Source organism: Dromiciops gliroides, chromosome 2 (assembly GCF_019393635.1).
Source record: "Dromiciops gliroides isolate mDroGli1 chromosome 2, mDroGli1.pri, whole genome shotgun sequence".
Taxonomy (NCBI): domain Eukaryota; kingdom Metazoa; phylum Chordata; class Mammalia; order Microbiotheria; family Microbiotheriidae; genus Dromiciops; species Dromiciops gliroides.
Genome location: NC_057862.1, coordinates 266,474,838 through 266,491,700, shown reverse-complemented (window position 1 = coordinate 266,491,700; position 16,863 = coordinate 266,474,838). Strand labels below are relative to the sequence as shown.

The following is a 16,863-nucleotide window of genomic DNA, read 5'->3' as shown; positions in this document are numbered from 1 at the left end:
ATGAAAGTTTTTAAAATGCATCTGTAAGATATTGTCAATTTTGTCTATGTTCTAAAGCTATTTAATAACCATAAATATTGCTTTCTTTAACCTAGTAAATTTATAAAAATTTTTGTACTAAAACAAATACTGCACAAAGTGAAAATTTTATCTCTGCTAGGTTTGGTGTCTTTTACAAAGCTTAGTATGCTTATAACAACTTTTAAAAATAATAATGTAAGATAGTGCATAGAAGCAATTATATTTTTTCATCTATCTTTTGTCCCATTTAAACTTATGCGTCTTTGTCTAATCATAATGCCATAATTCACTTGAATTACTAAAAGAATTGAGATAATTTATGATTATTTATACTGAGAAATTTTTACTTTTCTCTTACCTTCTTACCCATGCTAACTGATTAGTAGCTTCTTCTTCTATTAAGATACTTGCAATACTTGCTTTTTCAAACTCCACCTTCAGATGCCTATTAATGTTATGTTGGGCCTTAACTATTGGGCATACTTGAACATTTTCTAGTTTTGTTTGGGAACTGGCAAAGTTTGCATTCTGCTAGCATAGACTTTGATAAACTAGGATCACTTCCACATCATGATGAGACATTGGAAGAATAAAATATTACTTTAAATACCTTACTCTAAAGAGAAAAATCAATAATTTTGTAGTTTTAAGTCAGTGACTACAATGTCACACCTTAGCTTGAAATACAAACACTTTTCCCTCCTTATTGTAAATTCTCAATATATTGTGCCAAGCATTACAAAAATTGAGAACATTTCATTTTTATTACACAATATGTGGCATTTGACTCATTCTCAAATTTTTGTTTTTAGTGAATTTTTTATTTAGGCTATAGTTTTCTTTCTCTGCAAAAATATTTTCTATTACTAACTTTTAAGGTTACAATAAACTATACAATTGGTGGAAATTATTTAAAATTAAATTGTTTTAGAGTGTGACCTATGTTATTAATAGAATTATATATATATATATATATATATATATATATATTTTAGTGAGGCAATTGGGGTTAAGTGACTTGCCCAGGGTCACACAGCTAGTAAGTGTTAAGTGTCTGAGACTGGATTTGAACTCAGGTACTCCTGACTCCAGGGCCGGTGCTCTATCTACTGCGCCACCTAGCTGCCCCTAGAATTATATTATTAATAGAATAGTATTAATAGAAAAGACTAAAATTCTCTTGAGAGCATTTTTCTTTAGTTCTTAGGAAAAAATACAAAATCTTAAAAAATCAGAGTATCAATCAGTATTCCCTCCTTTCACAGAAGGGGAACCAACCTAGTCCATATGACTCATAGGACCTGTAAAGGGTTTAGGTTGGCTCTTTGACTCCCTGACATGCTGAACTTCTTCCCCCTCATTCCTCTGTCTGAGGATACCTCCTTTCTTTCCATAAAAGCAAACAGGTTTTTGAATCACAGAGGAAAGTAATCAAAATGTAACCCCCTCAGAAATGTCACCAAAGAAAGTTTCAAGGAATTTACATGAATAACTTCAGCCTTTAATGGAGGATTGTCTTGTGCCTAATGAACGTACTAGAACAAACTTCCAACTGACTTTTACATGTTTACTGAGATAATTAATTGATGTTTCAGAAACTTAAAATTGTATAAGGTGGTAGTATTCACTTCAGCAAGTTGTGCTTAGGACTTGGTTTAAATAATTCTAAGATAATAAGCAAGAATCATATGCCAGAACTCTTAAGACATGAATAGAAGGAGTTTGTGGTAACTTATGTGGTGGTGAGAAGGCTCTACTTATTCCAAAGAAATCTTCCCTCCAAATACCAGCTGACAACCTGAAATTTTATAGTTAGAGCTTCATGCCATTATAGAGGGTAATATTTTTATTATAAAACATATATTCATGTGAATGAATTTCAGACCCTTAGGGGGGACCAAAAGAGGCATCAACTGGGCAAGCTGGCAGATCTCTTGAACTCAAGAGTTCTAAGCTGTAGTGGGCTGTGTCAATGAGGTATAAATGTGGGGTTTAAAAAGGCAACTATTAGATGTATCTTAAAGGGGAAAAGCAGCTAAAGGTAATAACCATTTAACATGGGAGGAGAAATGCAGTGGTGATTACAATAGTGTAGGGACCAATTTTTAATTGGGGAGTGTGTTAGCTAAGCGGCTTGCCACAATATTGGGGCAAGGAAGGAGACAGACAGCCTCCCTCAAAACAGAGCAGGATTTATTTAATAAGAATGAACTTAAAAAAACATAAACAGGATTAGTAGGATTAAGGGAAAGGAAATAAAACAGGGAAAGGGAAATTATACAACTTGAACAATACCACCACCCAGGAATCAGCTGAGAACACACAGGAAGGCCTGTTGCCTTCCAGCTTCAAGATAGAATGGCGAAAAACCTCTTTTCTTCCCAGCAGACCCCAGGCTGACCACACACAGCCCCCAGCCAAATGGCTGGCCACTCTGACAGTCACATGACTGCCCTCACTGGGCTTCCAATCATTATAATTTTGCCAGGCCCATGTAGGCGTCGGCAAGTGGTGATGACATGAGGTGCCAGCACCATGGTGACGGCTACAACCAGTGGGTGAAACACCGTGAGGTTTCTGGAGCCCCAGAAGGGGATTTTTTAAAAACTTAAAAATTTAAAAATTCTAGCCAAAAGATGGGGTCATAAAGGGGCAGCTAGGTGTCGCAGTGTATAGAGCACCGACCCTGGAATCTGGAGTACCTGAGTTCAAATCCGGCCTCAGACACTTAACACTTACTAGCTGTGTGACCCTGGGCAAGTCGCTTAACCCCAATTGCCTCACTAAAAAAAAAAAAAGATGGGGTCCTAAAAACCTCAAATAACAATTAATTCTTTACATTAGTTATAACACTTTAAGATACAAGTTTATTCATGATTGTACATGTATAACCTATATCAGATTGCTTGCTGTCTTGTGGGGAAGGGAGAAAAATTTGGCAATTTTATAAAATTTTATAAAAATTAATGTTGATGACTAATGTGGAAATATGTTTAACATGATTGTACATATATAACCTATGTTAGATTGCTTGCTCTCTTGGGGAGAGGGGAGGGAATAGAGAGAGAGAGAAATTTCGAACTCAAAATCTTACAAAAATGAATGTTGAAGGGGCAGCTAGGTGGCGCAGTGGATAGAGCACAGGCCCTGGATTCAGGAGGGCCTGAGTTCAAATGTGGCCTCAGACACTTGACACTTACTAGCTGTGTGACCCTAGGCAAGTCAACCCCAATTTCCTCACCTAAAAAAAATTTTTTTAATGAATGTTAAATATTTACATGTAATTGTAAACAAAATACTATTAAGATGAAAAAATAAAAATGAATGTTGAAAACTATCTTTACATGTAATTGAAAAAATACTTTTTATTCAGTAAAAAAAAGATACAAGTTTATTTTACAAGACTTTTTTCAGTCTCTAGAGTAAATTTTTTTCTCACATCAACTACAAAATAAATATTGATTTCTTCTTTACTCTTTTTGGGGCTGGCAAGCTAACACAATCAGCACAATCTGAAACTCCTTTCAGATTGGGGGTGGATACAACATCCATCTGAAGCCAAGGTTCCAATTGATAAAGAAAAGTGTGGATGTGGGTCCCAGGTCAGCATTATGAGACAATTTATAGGAAGAAAAAGGTAGAAGAGATTGAAGAAATATACATATTAGGATCAATATTTTTTGGTGCAAAAAATAGTTAAACCTCTGGTATGTTAATACAGTATTAAAAACGTAATGTTAAAAGTCTTCAAGATATCTTGGGGGAAAAAAAGTCTGCTTTTTAAAACATCCTCATGCATTTCAGTTCCTTTTTTAAAGAACCTCAAAGTAAATAGTTGATTTGAAATTAGGAAGACTAAATCTAAAACATTCAAATATTTAAATTTCTCTTGTTTTGTATAGAGAAATACAAATTTTTGTAAATCAGTTCATCAACTTTATAATCTAACATAATTTTAAAGGGGGCATTTAAAAATTTTGCGTATTTTTATGTTTACAGAAAAAGAAAATTTCATTGAAGCAGGAAAGAATCTAAAAGGTTTTGTCATCACAGGATTCTATTCCGAAGAAGATGCTTTGATTCTGTAAGGTTTTTTGCTTTCTTCAGTTTTAATAAATAATTGAAAATAATTAAGAAAATTTTCATAATCTCCCTGGGTATATAATTGTCCAACAAATAATTGAACACATGCTATTTATACTAAAGTTTGGATTTCTCTCCAAGGAAATTTGGATGGTAGTGGTATACTGAATAAACTGGATAAATTAGACACTTTACCAGTTCTCTTAATCCAGTCCAAGGTCACCACTAGAATAACCCTGATTTACTACTTAATCACTGAAGTTCATGAACTTATTGTTCTCTAAAATCTGTGTTGTTTCTGGAGGTGTCACTGACATCTGTGAATATAGTATATTATTCTCTAATACACAATACTCATAATCAGGATTTTTGAAGATTTTAATCATACTAATACTAATGCCTAGGATTATTTAGAAATTTCACTTGCTGCCCCAAGTGGGGCAGGCCTGGTGAATATCATAGCAGTAAGCATGTAAATACTTTGTATTTTACCCTTCCTTCTTTCTTCTTTCTTTGTTCTTCCTTCCTTTCTAACTTTCTTCCTTTATTTCTTTTCCCCTATTCTGTCTAGACTGAAAGTACAGGGGCTACTTATGCATGGCCTAATTTCACTACCAGTTAGCAAGGGATATTTGACCTGCTCTGTTTCTGACCTAATTGGGTTTGCCCCTTCTTAGGTAACCTGATGTTCCCCCTACTTGTAGGGGTTCCCAGTATTGGTGCCTAACTTCATATGCACATTTGATTATCATAACCCATGTAGCTCAGAGCTCCCAAGCTCAAGATGTCTGCCTGTTTCAGTTCCTTCAGTAGCTGTAATTACAGGCATATGGCATGGTTTCTGACTATTTAATTTATTTAAAGCCATTTCTAACCTACTTAGGTTCAAGTATAATTCACAGTAGGGTACATACAGTCTACAGCCTTTTGTGATAGAGGATTATATTTTTCTTTTCTTTTCTTTGTCTTCGTCTTTTTTTGTGAGGCAGTTAGGATTAAGTGACTTGCCCAGGGTCACACAGCTAGTAAGTGTCAAGGGTCTGAGGCCGGATTTGAACTCAGGTCCTCCTGACTCCAGGGCCTGTGCTCTATCCACTGTGCCACCCAGCCCTGAGGATTATATTTTTCATGACTAATTCTAAACTTTTTATTATGATCCTTCCATTATCATGACCACTCTTTCTATAATTAATATCATATGCAAACAATGATCATGCTTCATTCATGCCACTGATAAAAATATTAAATCTTGGATTCAAGATTTCTGTGGAATGTCACACAAGTCCTCCTCCTTTTGACAAAATATCTTAATAATGTTTCTTTGACCCTTTAGCCAATTATGTACTCATTTAGGATGTGATCTTGGCTTAAGATTTTATACATGTTTTTGGTTTCTGAGCAGGTTTTTTGGTGCTTACCTCACTTTTATTATGTCTGTTTTTTATATGTAATTTGTAAATGACCCAGGAAAATTCATAAAGAAGCTCACTATTGTTTCATTCAGAACACTGCAGTTTTCCTCATTGAACTGAGAATTTTGAACGGAAGGTAGTAATCAGAAGTAGGTGAGGTTCTTTTCTCAGCCTAAAAAGTATTTAGGTCAGAAAGGCCTAATATCATATTAGTTATAATAACTATCATAATAGTTATCATAACTATTAGTTGTTTTGCCGGTATGCTGTATATAATATAGAAGAGTATTTGAAGAACCAAGCTCAGATTATATTTGTTGCTTCTGAATCTACCAGGCCTTACAGTTTCCCAAAATCAAGCAATTAGGAGTTTGTTTGTATTCCTTTTTCCTACTGATTAGAGCTTCCCATTTGCTTCATCTTCTCATAGTCTCCTGATTTGCTTGGGCACCTGATTTGGATTTTACATACTTACAATGTCTTCTTTATTAAAATAATCTTACAATGTCTGTCCACAGGTCAAAGAAATATGCTGTGACTCTTCCAGCACTACTGTTTGCCAGACACAAAGAAGGAAATATAGATAGCATACTGCTCTCTAATTCTGATGCTAAGGATATAATTCAAATAATAAAACGTGCACTGTTGGGAATATTTGTGAGTATATTTTTATAGTATCAATGGTATTTGAAATGAGGAAAACTAAATCTAAAAAAATATTTCTCTCTGCATCTGTATACTCTTCTAGTTTTTATTGGCCTTGACCACAGGACTGAAGCCTAGTTGCTATATGTTATTATTAAGTTTACATAATTACAACTTTCCTAATCTACTACCAAAATTTAATATGTATTTATTGTATAATTTGTAAGGCTAAGATAGTTGTTAGTTAATAGAAGTAAATGGTATAAGATTTTGTGAAAGAATAACAGACTTCCTTCACAAAACAGCTATTATTACTACATTGTTAGAGAAAGATAGATAAGGGCAACGAAAGCATGAAAGCAATGGTCAGGTAAAGAGATATGGAAAGAGGAAAAGGAAGACTCACCTGGATTGAATGAAAAGGGCAGACTTTTGTTACGTTTTTAAAGGGAAGGGCTATGTAAGAAGATTGTAGAAATAGAATTGTGCTCAAATATATGAGAAGTTTCCATGTGAACTGTGAATGAAATTATAGGTCTGCTCAGAATAAAGTTTATTTGGGTATTAAGAAGTACATTAATGTTATTTCTGTAGCATTTACCAATATCACACATTTTGCTTGCTACAAATTAAAATTTTTACTTAGTAGTAAAAATATTGTATGGCTTAATATTGTGTTATAGATTGACTTATTTTTCTCTAGTTATTTTCAATTCAAGGACAGTGGAGTAGATCACTTTTTATCATATCTTCATTTATTTATGATTCTCCTAAAAGCCCATTATAAGATACATTTTTTTCCATTATAAGATATTACCAAGTACTGATATTTTATTTGGTTTAAAAATGGAAAATTAAGGACATTTGAAAATTTTAACATTTAAATATAGTTTTTCCCTTAATAAATTAATATTACAAAGTTAATGATTTGAACATTCAGATAAGTTTGCCATTTTAATTGTTATGTATGGATTAGTATTTTTGATCCTAGATCTTCTAGATGAACCTTATTATAGTATAATAAATTTGAAAGAGATTATTAGAAGCTTAGCATTTTTCTTGCTAAATAAAGCTCTTTATAAATAAGTGAATTTATTTTTAAATATTAATATTTGAAATAATATTTTATATATTAATTTTAGTGTGTTGGAGTGTTGGTTCAGTAGTTTTATTAAGATAATATGAGTAAAAAAAAGATAATATGAGTAAATGTTAATATCTTTTAAAATGAAACATGAATTTTATAATCAGTAGGCCATTATATACTACATAGGTAAATTTTCAAATAAATGAAACCTGCATTTAAACCATATGCTTGATAAAATGTAAAATTTTAGGAGCAGATAGTATTGTATTCTTCAATTTTATGCATGATAATCTATTCCTTTTCCTCCTTTTCTCTTCTGTCTTCCCACCTCCTTTCCCCCCATTCCTCTCTTTCTTCCTTGTTTTTCTTCTGTTTGTTTTTGCATTTAACAGCCAGAAATAACAGTGGAAAATCTTCCCATCTATTTAAGACTTCAGAAACCATTACTTATTTTGTTCAGAGATGACAATTTAAATCACAAGGATGAAAAAGAAATGTTACCTCTAGTAAAGCAAAAATACCTGGAAACACTAATCCCTTGCTGGTTAAATGTGTAAGGATACCATGACATATTTCTAATATTTCCTATAACTAAATGTTGTAATTAAATATTTACTATATGAAAAAATATACCAGAGCTTTCTTAGTCAGTGTCTGTTCTATGGGAACAGGTTGTAGCTGAAATAATATTTTAGTAAAGATTTTTGGTATTTAAATGAATCACACTAGGATTAATTAATCCCAGTATGTTCTACCAATAGAGTTCTGGTAGATTCCACTATATAAAGTGATAGCTTTAAAAAATTTTATGTATATTACATTAGTAATATAATGAATGTATGCTAATCATCCTAATTCATATTAAGCAGATAAAATACTGCATTTTTTTAAAACTTTTTTTTTTGGTGGAACAATGAGGGTTAAGTGACTTGCCCAGGGTCACACAGCTAGTAAGTGTCAAGTGTCTGAGATCGGATTTGAGCTCAGGTCCTCCTGAATCTGGTGCTTTATCCACTGCACCATCTAACTGCCCCTAAAATACTGCATTTTTAGCTCACTAGGGATGAGCTCATTTAAACTTTTTTAGGAGATTCTTTTGGCTGATATAATTGTTATGAATTGGCTCTTGAATTATACAGCTTGCTTGAAGAAAAATTAATATAAGAAGAGAAAAATCAATTTAAATAAAATAGAAGTGGAGGAAATAGGTTATTAGCTTTTCTAACTTTTTATTAATCATAATATCTCAGAATGAAATGCTATATTTACATAAAATGAAACCATAATATGTTTTGTTTTATTTTCTGAGAATAATCAGATAACTAGCTTTTTTCTGGCCTATTTAGACTTGTAACCGATCTGTTTCCTTTTTATTCTAAAGAACATGTGCATTTTGTTTTAAAATTCATAAAATGAGCAAGATTTCATCTTACTTGAATATATTTGATTTTGAGCCCATAGGCACTGCTTTTGATTCATTGCTAACTTTTGAACATAAATTATTGGCCATGAAAACAACTGATTAATTTTGGATTTTAAAAATTAAATTTAATTTTAAAAAACATATATTTTTTTCCTCACCAGAGTAACACATTTTTCTTTGTTAAGAAATATTTCTTCAACAGTATTAGGTATAGCATGTATTTCTTCCTAGAAGTCACAGAAGGCCATATTCTACAGAAAATTCTACAGTAGGTCTTTATTATAAATAGAAATTATTAATATGATACACATTTGAAATTTAATTTCAATCAAAATATAACCTTGGGTATTTTGTTTTATAGTAAGACTACTCCTGTGGGGAGAGGAATACTGAAAGCTTACTTCAAGCATCTTCCTCCATTACCACTTCTTGTTTTAGTGGATCTCCATTCACAGGGCCAAGTATCTGCATTTCCATTGGATCAAACTATAAATGAAAAAAATATTTTGTTGTGGCTTCAGAGATTAGAAGCAGGATTAGAAAGTCATATCAGTAAGTATTTAGATTTGTATGGTACATAGAGCTGTGAATTTTGTTCCATGGAGTTTAAATCCATGTTTGATTTTTAATGCCCATTACATCCTAGCACCAAATTATATTTCCAATATCATTAGACATTGTTTCCCTTCCTGAACTCTACAGTACAGCCAAAGTGGCCTTCCCTTTGTTCCTCATGCATGACACTCCATCTCCCATCTCTGTGCCTTTGACTATCCCTCATGCTTGGAATTAACTCCTGCTTCACCTCCACCTCAAAGGATCCTTTTAAGACTTAGCTCAAAGGCCATGTTTTACAAGAAGCCTTTTCTGGTAACTCCTTACTGCTAATGTTCTCTTTCCTTATCTACCTTGTGTTTATTCTGTATTTATTCTGTGTGTACATCTCTCTGCTCCATCTCCCCTGCCTCCCATTAGAATGTAAGTTTCATAAGAACAGAAACTGTGTCATTTTTTGTCGTCGTATCTCCAGGTGCCTGGCATATAGAAGGCACTTAAAGTTTGTTCATTTTCTGACATCTGAGGCATAGATGATAATGCCAAAAAACTTGCATTACAGTAACAGAAGGACTTACTAAATAACTTGGGGTAACTAATGACTTATTCTGTGTATAGATAGAACTTACAAGTTATTTTCCAATTGACCTAAATTCAGCATAGTATATTGGATAGAAAGCTGGCTCAGAACCAGGAAGATCTGGGTTCCAGTTCTGCCTTAGATACACAATGGCTTTGTGACCTTTAGTAGATCACTTGCCTTCTCTGCCCTGACAATATAGTCTGCGGAACAGATGAGAATTCTGCATTGGTAGAGGAAATTTCCTCATTTAGTATTCCCCTATATGAATGAAATAATATATCCAGTCCCCATCCCTATCCCTTATAATGACCACCACAAACCTATATGTATACTGAACACCAAAGCTATTCAGTTAGTATATGATTGTCCATACTAGTGACGTTCAGTAATGTAACATTAGAGTCACATTTGTAATCTGTTAACAAAAGAGCCACGTGACATATTTTCTGATATAATGTAATATAATATGACATAATGGGTGCTAAGTGGCACAGTGGATAGAGCACCAGACTTGGAGTCAGGAGGATCTGAGTTCAAATCTAGCCTGAGGCACTTACTAGCTTTGTTACTCTGGGCAAGTCATTTAACCCTGTTTGTCTCTGGTTCTTCATCTGTAAAATAAGCTAGAGAAGAAAATGGCAAACCACTACAGTATCTTTGCCAAGAAAACCCTAAATGGGGTCATAAAGACTCAGACACAACTGAAACGACTGATAACAACAACAAAATTATGACATAATATTACAGTCTAATATATGATAACATTTGATATAATGTAATTTAGCACAACATAGTATAATGCAATGCGATATAATACAATATAATATAATTAATATGATATGGAAATTGGAGGTCTTGGAGAACCATAAGTTTGTATATGAAAGTACAGGCAGCCCCAGGGCATAAGCCCTAATATAACTAATCTGTTTGTACAAGATAATTTGCAAATTTTACTCAAATTTGGAATGTTCTGTTTTCAAAATCAAACAATTCAGACAAACATGCTGTTTTTTTCCCTGATAAATTTTTGTTTTTGTTTTTTGGTGAGGCAATTGAGGTTAAGTGACTTGCCCAAGGTCACACAGCTAGTAAGTGTTAAGTGTCTGAGGCTGGCTTTGAACTCAGGTCCTCCTGACTCCAGGGCCAGTGCTCTGGCCAGTGCTCTATCCACTGCGCCACCTAGCGGCCCCCTCCCTGATAAATTTTGAATTCACTCTTTATGTAGAACCCAAATTCAGCAAGAATATTGTTTACAGATTATTCTTAAATTTTATGACAGACATGAATTTAAAAAGCATAAATATTATGTAACTAGTATATACAAGTTTTGAGAAGACATTAAAATTAAGATTTCCCACACTCCACATCCATGTTTGTACTTCAAAGTCAGGCATGAACTTTACAAAGTCTGTTTTTTAAAACCTCCTTATGCATTTCAGTTCCTTTTTAAAAGAATCTCAAAGTAAATATTTGTGCAGAAGATAGAATATCTTACTAACAAATTTACTATCAGTAATTTTTACCTGAACAAAGTATGGCTTGTGAGAATCTTTAAAAAGTGAATCGGCGGCAGCTAGGTGGCACAGTGGATAGAGCACCGGCCCTGGAATCAGGAGAACCTGAGTTCAAATCCGGCCTCAGACACTTAACACTTACCAGCTGTGTGACCCTGGGCAAGTCACTTAACCCCAATTGCCTCACTAAAAAAAAAAAAAAAGTGAATCAGTGGGGGGGGGGCAGCTAGGTGGCGCAGTGGATAAAGCACTGGCCCTAGATTCAGGAGGACCTGAGTTCAAATCCGGCCTCTGACACTTGACACTTACTAGCTGTGTGACCCTGGGCAAGTCACTGAACCCTCATTGCCCCGCAAACAAAACAAAAACAAAAACAAAAAAAAGTGAATCAGTGATCATTAAGAGCCAATAAGGCTTTATCAAGATTATGCCAGACTAACCTTATTTCCTTTTTTGACAGTTTGGTAGTATATTGTCAACAGAAGACTATAGACCCAGGATCATTATAAATTTAGAATTCAGCAAGGCCTTTAATAAAATCTTTAATACTAACCTTATGACAGAATGGGCAGATCTGATCTAGGTAGCAGAAAAGTTAGGGGGATTTGAAATTGCAAGTATATGGGTAGATATAATCATTAACATTCTGTGTCTATTTACATCTTACAACTAAGTTTAAAAAAATCAAATTAATAATTTCAATATGAGAAGACATGACTTATCTGAAAAATATCTAGGGAGGAGTTTGTCAGCTCAGTCTGTGTCAACAGTGTTATATGACATTGAAAAAAGCTATTATAATTTTAGATTGCAGTAAGAGTAATAGCATCCAGTGCTGAGGAAACAATAACCACATTGTACTCTACCATGCTCAAACCACACATATGGAATATTTTTTCAGTTCTGAGTGCCATGTTTTAGGAAGCACAGTGATGTTGTGGGAAAGAATCTGGAGGAGAACAACTAAAATAATTAAGGTCCTCAAGATAGTGCTATCAGAAGACAGGGTGAAGAACTAAAGATATTTAATAAATGAAATACAAATCTAAGTATAGGAGTTTACATTTCACCTTAATATATTTCATTTGTTAAATTTGACCCATTGCTCACACTTGAAAACTATAGAATGGGAGCGGCATGATTAGACAGTAGATAATTTGAAAAAGATTTGGAGCTTTTAATGATCTTCAAGCTCAATATGATGTAACAGTGTGATAATTATAGCCAAATAGACAGGTGGAACTTTAACTGAGAGTTGAAAGAAGCCAGGAAAGGTAGGGGGCAGAAATAATGAGGAACAGGAATGAGGGACAGTAAATACAGTATATAGTTGGGAAATGGAATGTCCTGTGGGAAGAACAGTAAGAGCCCTGTGTACATGAAGAGCAGTAAGATATAAGAATAATGGAAAGCCAAATAGAGCGTTTTATACTTGATTTTAAAGGTAATAAGGATCCACTGGAGTTGAATAGGGGAATGTTACTGTCCCACCAGTACTTTCTGAAGATCAATTTGGCAACTGAGTAAGGGGATGAATGGGAAAGAATTGAGGCAGGGAGACTAATGAGCAGGCTATTGCAGTAGTAACAGAAGTGAAATAATTAAGACCTGTATTAGTTAAAACCAAGAAAAAAATGCCTTGGCCACAAGGACTGGTAGTCCTTGAATATCTGAAGTACCTGAGTACCTGAAATGGAAAAGCTAGGGAGAAAAGAATGACAAGAAAAATTGATACCTTAGAATAGACATTAGAAAACCTCACACAAAAACTGATTATTGTGAAAATCAAAATGGGCCAGAGAGAGAACAAATGATTCAACAATAGAATAAGAAATAACAAACCAAAAATAAAAAAGGGGAGAAATTAAGATATTCTAAGACATATAATATCAGAAACAATTGAGCTGGAAAACAAGGAGACACAAATTACAGACTATCTGAAAATTATGATCTAAAAAAAAGGTGTGGATACCATATTTCAGGAGCTTTTTTTTCTTTTAAATTGATTTTTTGTTACATTTTAAGTTCTGAGCTGTCTCCCTACCCACCCTACATTAGAGAAGGCCATCATTTGAAATGTGTGTGTGTGTGTGTGTGTGTGTGTGTGTGTATGTGTGTGTGTTTAAAACCATACAATGCATAATTCTGTTTGTCAGAGGCGGATAGCATCATCCTTCATAAAGCCTTTTGTAGTTGATCTGAATGCTACTCAGAATGGCTTAGTTATTCATAGTTATTCTTTGAATAATATTATTATTACCATGTACAATATTCTCTTGGTTCTACTCATTTCAATCTTCATTATTTCATGTAAGTCTTTCCATGTTTTTCTACTCATCTACTCCAGCCCTTTATTTTTATTCTATGTGTCTCTCATTTTTTTATATGCTTCTTGTAAATAACACATTTTTGGATTCTGGTTTGTTAATCCATTCTTCTGTTTCTATTTTGTGGGTGAGTTTGTCCCATTCACCTTCAAAGTTATAATGATTAGTTGTGTATTTCCCTCCATCCTATTTTTCCTTACTGCTTATCTTTCTCTCCCTCTTTTTACACTATCCCTCCTCAGACTTCTTATTTATTTCTAATCACTGCCCCCCTTCTAAAAGTCCCTCCCTTATCCTATCCCTCTTTTCATCCTATTTCTTTGTAAGTTAAGAAGACTTTTATACCTGTGTATATTATTCCCTATTTAATCTAGGTCTTAAGTTCTAGCACTACTAGCTTTATAGCCCTTCCTACCCTCCACTGAAACCGATTTAGAACCTTTTTTCACATGTCAATAGATAGCTTTGATTTCTTCTTCTGAAAATGGCCTGTTCATATCCCTTGTCCATTTCTCAATTGGGAATGATCTATATTCTTATTAATTTGATTCAGTTCTCTATATATTTGGGAAATGAGACCTTTATCAGAAACACTGACTGTAAAAATTGTTTCCCAGCTTTCTAAATTCTTTATAATCTTGGATGCATTGCATCTGTTTGTACAAAACCTTTTTAATTCAATTTAATCAACATGATCCATTTTGCATTTCAGTCTCTTGTTTGGTCATAAAGTCTTCTCCTCTCCATAGATCTGACAGGTAAACTATTACTTCCCTTCTTCATTTGCCTATGATATCACCTTTTATGTATAAATCATATACCCATTTTGACCTTATTTTGGTATACAGTATAAGATGTTGTTCTATGCCTACTTTCTGCCATACTATCTTCCAGTTTTCCCAGCAGTTTTCGTCAAATACTGAGTTCTTATCTCAGAAGCTGGAGTTTTTGGGTTTATCAAACAGTAGATTATAATAGTCATTTACTACTGTGTCTCCTGTGCCAAACCTATTCCACTGATCCACCACTCTATTTCTCAGCCAGTACCAAACAGTTTTGATGACTGCCACTTCATAGTATAGTTTTAGATTTGCTATGGCTAGCCTACCTTCCTGTGCATTTTTAAAAATTAGTTTCCTTGATATTCTTGACCTTTTGTTCTTCCACTTGAATTTTCTTATTATTTTTTCTAGCTCTATAAAATAATTTTTAGGTAGTTTGATTGGTATGGCACTGAATAAGTAAATTAATTTAGTTAGAATTGTCATTTTTAGTATATTAGCTCAGTGTATCGATGAGCAATTGATATTTCTCAAATTATTTAGAACTGTTTTTATTTGTGTGAAAAGTGTTTTGTAATTATGTACATATAGTTCCTGGGTTTGTCTTAGCAGGTAGACTCCCAAATATTTTATATTGTCTGCAGTTCTTTTAAATGGAATTTATCTTTCTATCTCTTGCTGTTGGGCTTTGTTGGCCATATGTAGAAATGATGATAATTTATGTGGGTTTATTTTATATCCTGCAACTTTGTTAAAGTTATTAATTGTTTCAAGTAGTTTTTTAGTTGATTCATTAGGATTCTTTAAGTATACCATCAGATCTGTAAAAAATGATAGTTTTGTTTCTTCCTTGACCATTCTAAGTCTTTCAATTTCTTTTTCTTCTCTTACTGCTAAGGCTGACATTTCTAGTACAATTTTGAATAATAGTGATTATAATGGAAATTCTTGTTTTACCACCTGATCTTATTGGGAATGCTTCTGTTTTATGGAAGAGCTCATCCCATTCACATTCACAGTTATGATTACTAATTTTTCCCACTTCTTTATACTTTTCTTCCTCCTTTCACCCTGTTCCTCCTCACCACCACTTTGCTTCTGACCAATGCCTCCCTTAGTCTTCTCTCCCTTTTATTAGCCCCTACTCCCTTTTCTTTCCTCTTTCCTACTTCTGTCCTCCCATCAGTGCCCCCCCTTTTCCCCTTACCTTACTTCCCTAAAGGGTAAGATAAATGTATTTTATTTCCTCTTTGAGCCAAATCCAATGAGAATATGGTTGAAATAATGCTCACCCCTCCCTTTTTCCCCTCTATTGTAATAGGTTTTTTGTGCCTCTTCATGTGATGTGATTTACCCCATTTCACCTCCCCTTTCCTCTTCTTCCTGTATACTCTTTTTGTCACCCCTTAGTTTCTTTTATATCACATCAAAGTCAATTTATGCCTATACCCTCTATGTATACTCCTCCTATCTGCCCAAACAGTTTTCAAGAGTTACAAGTATTATCTTCCCATGTAGAGATATAAACAATTTAACTTTATTGAATAATGAGGTTTTTTTCTGTTTACCTTTTTATACTTCTCTTCAGTCATGTATTTGAAAACTGAATTTTCTATTCAGTTCTGGTCTTAATCAGGAAAGCTTGAAAGTTCCCTATTTCATTGAATGTCCATCTTTTCCCCTGAAAGATAATGCTCAGTTTTGCTGGATAGTTGATTCTTGGTTGCAATCCAAGCTCCTTTGCCTTCCAGAATATCAAATTCCAAGCCTTTTTATCTTTAATGTAGAAGCTGCTAGGTCCTGTGTAATTCTGACTCTGTTTCTTTCTGGCTGCTTGCACTATTTTCTCCTTCACGTGATAATAATGGGATTTCGCTACCATGTTCCTTGGAGTTTTCATTTTGGGATTTCTTTCAGGAGGTGATCAGTGGATTCTTTTAGTGACTGTTTTATCCTCTGGTTTTATGATAGGCCAGTTCTCCTTGATAATTTCTTGGAACATGGTGGGGGTTTTGGGGGGTTTTTTTGCAGGGCAATGAGGGTTAAGTGACTTTCCCAGGGTCACACAGCTAGTTAAGTGTCAAGTGTTTGAGGCTGTATTTGAACTCAGGTCCTCCTGAATCCAAGGCCAGTGCTTTGTCCACTGCGCCATCTAGCTGCCCCTGGAATATGGTGTTTAAACTCTTTTTTTGATCATGGATTTCAGGTAGTACAATAATTCTTAAATTATCTCTCCTGAATTTATTTTCCAAGTCAATTGGTTTTTGTTCTATTTTTTCATTCTTTTGATTCTGTTTGACTTATTATTGGTGTCTCAAAAACTCATTAGCTTCCACCTGCCCACTTCTAATTTTTAAGGCATTTTTTTCTTCAGTAAGCTTTTGCACCTCCTTTTGGCCAGTTCTACTTTTTCAATGGATTTTTTTCCCCC

At 34.0% G+C, this 16,863-nt stretch overlaps 1 protein-coding gene across 9 annotated transcripts in view; it reads left to right on the top strand.

The window, feature by feature from the left end:
* Window positions 1–16,863, top strand: part of TXNDC16 (thioredoxin domain containing 16) — a 169,287-nt gene that overhangs the window by 137,937 nt on the left and 14,487 nt on the right. For 7 of the 9 annotated variants that reach the window (XR_006354987.1, XM_043988163.1, XM_043988161.1 and 4 more), the window contains 4 exons: window positions 4,021–4,105; window positions 6,035–6,173; window positions 7,641–7,801; window positions 9,033–9,223. Coding sequence is in view for 8 of the 9 variants with exons in the window: in XM_043988163.1 (XP_043844098.1) it covers window positions 4,021–4,105; window positions 6,035–6,173; window positions 7,641–7,801; window positions 9,033–9,223 (576 nt within the window). In the remaining variant the exon portion in view is untranslated. Of the gene's footprint in view, window positions 1–4,020; window positions 4,106–6,034; window positions 6,174–7,640; window positions 7,802–9,032; window positions 9,224–14,362; window positions 14,409–16,863 lie in introns of all 9 variants that reach the window. The other 2 variants (XM_043988162.1, XM_043988165.1) reach the window with 2 other exon arrangements.